Source organism: Felis catus, chromosome B2 (assembly GCF_018350175.1).
Source record: "Felis catus isolate Fca126 chromosome B2, F.catus_Fca126_mat1.0, whole genome shotgun sequence".
Lineage (NCBI taxonomy): Eukaryota > Metazoa > Chordata > Mammalia > Carnivora > Felidae > Felis > Felis catus.
In genome coordinates this window covers 68220140-68226139 of record NC_058372.1, presented here as the reverse complement: position 1 = coordinate 68226139, position 6000 = coordinate 68220140, and the positions used below count along the sequence as shown (strand labels likewise).

Genomic DNA, 6000 nt, shown 5'->3' with positions numbered 1-6000 from the left:
TGATGAGAAGAGAGAGAACAGGTCGTTTATTTTCAGTAACCAGACCTTCTGCACCAATAACAGGGACCAAATGACCCGAGGGTGGGTGAATCTCCACAGTAATACAGCCTTCAAAAGATAATCCTATTCACATTCCCAATAGCACAGATAGGACAATTTAATTTCTTTAACAGGAGACAATCATTTGCACAGTATCATAATAAATAAATATTCTGTACTAAGACACATCTTATGAGAGAAACAATTCAGAAAAAAGTGTGTGGCTCTCACAAGCATTAATCTAATCAGCTGGGAAAGATCTTCCTGACTGAGGTACTCTTTCTAGAAAAAACAATCACTGGAAATCATTTCAAAGGCTAGGGTCTTTAAAAATCAGGGGGAAAAGTACAGAGAATAATTTTATTTTTCTAATTTTATTCTAAAATACAAACACGACTCACTATCATTATATCAGCATAACTCCATGATGTATTTTTGTCTCCAAATTCCTAATATAACGTCAGAAATATTAAATTTGAAACTGCTGACATTTGATCAAAACTAACACACAAAGAAAAAAATTAAATCGTCAGTTACATGAAATAAGCAATTACCAAGTACTGGGCTTTTGAATTACAAAGCTTACAAAACAGTTTTATAATTACCAAAATCTCAAGGCCAAAAAAGACACTAGACATTTTCAAAAACAAAGATATTCTGAAACAGAACACTAGCTTAAATCATATGAAACAACTTGGACAAGATTCTGATACAAAAATTGCAACTGAGATGAAGTTGAAAGAATAATTTGAATTCAGTCCAGTTAAGCCACATTGCCACCGAAAACCTATTTCCTTTTCTAAATGAAACAAGTTATCTCAAAACTTTTAAGCATGAAATGGCCTGAATTTCCTTTATTTGCCCACGGACTGTAAGAAAATATTCTTATATAGCAACAAAACATGATAGAAAAGAAAAATAAATCTGTGGGTACCTTCTTTATCGCAGAGTACATCAAATACATTCAGGCTCTTTTCTAGAATTCTAGAAATTCAGGTGAATTGCTTTACTCAAACTAAGCCACACCACAAAGCAGGAGGAAAAAAAAATTTCCACTTTCAATGGAAATATCCATCAATTTCTGAAAAAGTGAATTAAAAAAGTACACAGCATTCCAGATCAAAGCATCAGTGCCTTGATTAAGTGCCTTAATTTTCACAAGAAAATTTAACCTAAGGTTTCATTATTCCAGTTATATGGTTCTGTGCCATCCTTGCAAAGTCAGTATTTTGAGTTTTTAAAACATTTCCTTTCCTAGAGAACAATTACAATGGACTTCAGGTAGTCTGTTGGCAAAGAATGAGAAATGTCAGAATCTGTCCAAGTGTTAACCAGTATTAGAGGGAGGAGAGGTTTAACAGTTACAGTTGGATACACGAAAACAATTTTTAGGTCCCAAGTTCACTACCATAATTTACCTTAAATTAACAAAAAGCCATGATTAATAAAATCTGTTCACTTTGTATCAGCAGTTCTAACAGGGTCACAGAAAGGTCAAATCTCGGGGGGCACACACCCTACTTAGTGCCCCAGCCTGGCTCCCAGCTGTCAGGTCAGGTGCACCATCTACTTTAACAGGTTCTGCAGCATGGCGGTCGCATACGTGGGCCTCGCCTGTTTGCTCTCAATTGCATTCTGGAGGTACTGGATACCTCCGCAGCGTTCCCAAATTTCTTCAAACTGTCTTGGCAAAATCTCAGCACCACGCTTTCGAGTCAGGCCTGTCTCTTCAAGATTCAGCTCACACATCTCCATGTCATCCTTCCCTGCGCAGGTGAGACATCAGAGAATTAAGCATGTATCTCTTTAGAGGCGCTTATTATAGACTTTATACCTGAAAGAGTTACCAATTCTCACAGAATTAAGAACTTTTAAAACTTTGTTTTCTTCCTCTAAGACAGAAATCTCCTTAATAAGTTCACCAGAAACAAGTTAAATGTGTCTTCCACCAAGGACCCTTTCAGAAAGTACTAACACTGCAGTTGATCAAACACGTTATCAACCTTAATAAAAATGCTACATTTCTTTAAACAATTATAAATCAACTGATATAATTAAATACCAATGATAAGGCTCTAAGGACACAGACAAGTTTCTATGTGTTCTACGAGGACATAATTAATCCAAACAATTTCACATCATAAATTAATCCTCAAGTAACTGGAAGTCTAATTTAACTGCAAAACTCCATCCCTCAGTCCTGAAATTTAATGGATTATTAATATTGTATATTAGGCTGTTTCCTTCAGAGGGTTTATAATCCTTTTTCCACGTGACTCACACACACCAGCCACAAGCAGGATGGGCGGCTTGTCAGGATGGAGTTCCATCTGCCGGGCAATCCACGGGCCATCAAAGTGCGCGTACCACCAGCCTTTTTTCTTATTCTGCGGGTCTTTGTACTGGTCGGCAGGGCGGATGAATGGGATGCGGAAGAAGCGCTGCTGTCGGTTCATTTCGATCTCCTGCTGCCTGGCAGGAAGCTGAGACGCTGGGTTCTGCTGAGCTATTACAAAGAACAAGCAAGGGAAGTTACACCAGCAGCCCAGGGGATAACGCAAACAGCCTTTACTCCTAAAATGCACCACACATTTTGTAAGAGAAGAAGAGGGGTTCCTAATAGTAAATCTAAAACACATGTAAATATCAATTACTTAGAAGTGAATAAAACGTAGAGTGTGATCTCTTAGAATTTTCTTTCCCTAAAGATGTTGCTTAACATCGCAAGTACACATATACACACACACCACTCCCCCTCACCCCCGCCGTAACACCAACAACAAACAAGCCCCAGCAGATTCCCACAAATGTCTGTATCAGTAACCTAAAATAAGAAAAGCAAACCAGTATTATTTACTAGGATTTACAATTTTCCTCCAAAGAGTTCAAAGCTGAAGGCCACAGAATAACTTTCATGAGACTATCCATGATAAAACAAATGAATGGTAATTTCACAAACGTGAAGAATTATAGATACCTGTCAATCTAATTACTATTTCCTCAGAAAAGTGGAAGACAAAAGTTTGCTCTTTTGCCAACTGATTTTGGGATTTAAACTGGCCAGAACAGATATTTTACTACTACCACTACTAGACAACTTCATGACAACAACAACAAAACTGAAACAGTTAAGCATGAACTTTCCTGAAATCCTCTTTCTCTTAGGATAAAATCCACTGAAATAAGTGGGAAGTATATAATATTTGGTTTGTCATAAAAAAAAAAAAGAAAAAGAGAAAGAAAAACCCTTGCTTTTCTGCTAGTACTGGACCCGGCACTCATATCAATTTTTTCCCCTTGCTCAATTTTCATTACAAAACAGTTAGGTTTTTATTTTATCTACGAATACAAACACTTCCCTGGGCAATAATTTTGCAGTTTCAGCAGCATAATTTCAGAAAGTCTGTTTAATATGCTTTTTACTCACAACTTTAAAAGTAGACCAACCGTTTACTGCAGCTCAATTAAGAACCTCACTGAAATGCTTAAGTATGTCAATGAAAAATTATAGAATATATGTAAGTCAAGAAGGCCACATGGCTTCTGTAAGAATTTCCAAATACTGAAAGGATGAAAACACTCTTATTCTACTTTTAACACCAATAGCAAAGGCTTTATAGCAACTGAATTTATTTCTGTGCAAACCAGAGGAAGCAAAAAGCAATTAGCAAAGCTGCACATGCCTAGGAAAGAATGACACCAAAGCCCAGTTTTGTTAGTGACTTTAAAGAGACACACCGCCTGCAGCATGTTCATAGACATGAGTTCATTTACTCTTTGTTCCTCCAAACTACTTACAGTTTAGTGTTTCCATTTTAACTTTTAAAAATTTCCTACTTTGCAGAAAATATACTAACCCCAAATTAAGAAATTTTAAAAGCATAAGAAAAAAAACTTTCCCTCCATCCTAAGCAGTAACAGAATACCGAACTGACAGGGAACTTACTAGGATACTGATGGCCACTTGTTAAATTAACCTTTTTTCTTTTAAAATAACAGCCTCCTGTACCTTAATATATTGGGTAAAATTTAGAAATCCAAGGGAAAGTCTTTGATAGTTTCTTTTTTTAAAACTAATGTTGAGAACTGAACATTGCATTAAGGAAGCCTTAATTTCCACAAATATTCATCTGAATAAGTACAAAGATACGGATGTTAAAAGTCTGAAACTAGGGGCACCTGGGTGGCTCAGTTGGTTAAGCACCCAACTCTTGATTTCAGCTCAGGTCATGACCCTGCAATTCGTGGAATTGAGCCCCAAGCTGGGTTCTGCATCACAGAGCTTGCTTGGGTCTCCCTCTCTGCCCCTCCCACACTCTCTCTTTGTCAAAATAAACATTTGTTAAAGTTTGAAACTAATAAACGACTTTTTTTCACATCCAATTGTGTCACCTTTAAACTATGAAATGTTTTAAATGTGGCCCTATAAATTACAAGAAGCACTTAAAAAAAAATCAGGTCCAACAAGTTGGCAAACAAATATGGTATTATATCCAAATCATTATTGCTCAACTGACTGCAAAAAAAATTTACTGTATGCTAAGATGACTCAAAGCTTTTAAATTATCAAAAACATGCATCACAGGACACTATACAAGTCACGGAATAATCTCCTTCTTCTCTTAGGGGGCATCCTATTAAACCTGTATAGATTATCACACAAATTCAGATGTCTTTGGAGTGAAATGTTGATACCCTAACAGTGTTCGAAACCAGCACCTAAAGTTAGTCTTAATTCTAAAATATCAGCTGCTTATTGAGTTTTGCTACAATAAGAACTGTGCATATTCACAGCTTAAAGTGCTATTTTTTTAAAAGGAAACAATTTCATAAAACAACAGATTAATTTTGTTCTGCATATGTATTTTGGAGTGATCCAAATGAAAGCATAATCTCAAATTAAATATCTTAGTATGGCCAAACCAACATTAATGTAGTACAACTCCACTTAAAATTGTAGCAAAACAAAGTTTAATAGAAGTTAGTACTTTATTATAAAGTATTTTTAACCCATCTTCCAGTTAGCTCATAAGTTACAACCCATTGACTTACGTGAATTGTTCAAAAATGGTGCAAAATCTGTGAATAAATATTTTACATTGAAGAAAACATAAAAGTGTCAAAACTGTTAAATGAGCATTCTTCTCATTTATAAAGCCTTCCCATCAATCAAGGAGGTGACTAATAAATAAATATCCTATCCACAGCCAAATATTCTCATAATTACCTACAAGTATATGCTCCTTTCTGATTTTTTTTAAAAAAAGCTATTTTGATAATATTTTAGGAAATTCTGCTGATGGACATATAAAGAGGATCTAAATTCAAAAATATATGTATTTCATTTGTAATTTTGGGATACAGTAATATTCAAACAAAAATTCAACATGATGACTCAATAACAGATATTATAGTACCTTCAAAGCATTACTAGAATTTTTGTAGAAATAAAAAACTTCTAAATTCATCAAAAAAATATATGCCTTAGAGAAAAAGCACTGCCATGTTCATACACGCTCAGTATGTTCTAATTTCTTTCCATTCCCTCAATCTCAAACTCATGCAATTTTTATTTTAGTAACTACGAAATAAAACTACTCTCCAAAGTCACTGTCTTAAGCAACTAAATACTGTAAATCATTACCGGGTAATTTGCCACTGCCCTAAGAATTATTTCTGGAAATCTCTTTCCATAGTAAATGTGATGGGAATGTGCTTACCCAGTACAGCATATAGGAGGAGGGTCTGATTCTCTCTACTCCCAGTTACAAGACTTTACTATGATCTGTCAAGTATTATTCTTAGGTAACAGCTACTTATATTTTTGTTAATCATAAGTTGTCACTTTATTTTCTCAAATTAAGGAATTCTTATCCTTGTAAATATTAAACTACAGAGTAGTTCCTTTTAAAGGTTTATTACCTACCCCTCTAGGAAACTACCTAGGTACAGAATTTTCTC

General features: G+C 35.1%; 1 protein-coding gene across 8 annotated transcripts in view; it reads right to left on the bottom strand.

Moving 5' to 3' along the window:
- Window positions 1-6000, bottom strand: part of MYO6 (myosin VI) — a 144920-nt gene continuing 138920 nt past the window's right edge. For 4 of the 8 annotated variants that reach the window (XM_023254147.2, XM_023254152.2, XM_045057757.1 and 1 more), the window contains 3 exons: window positions 5092-5118; window positions 2327-2545; window positions 1-1805 (listed from right to left, as the gene is read on the bottom strand). In XM_023254147.2, the coding sequence (XP_023109915.1) occupies window positions 1606-1805; window positions 2327-2545; window positions 5092-5118 (446 nt within the window). In that variant the 3' untranslated portion in view covers window positions 1-1605. Of the gene's footprint in view, window positions 1806-2320; window positions 2546-5091; window positions 5119-6000 lie in introns of all 8 variants that reach the window. The other 4 variants (XM_023254148.2, XM_023254149.2, XM_045057759.1 and 1 more) reach the window with 2 other exon arrangements.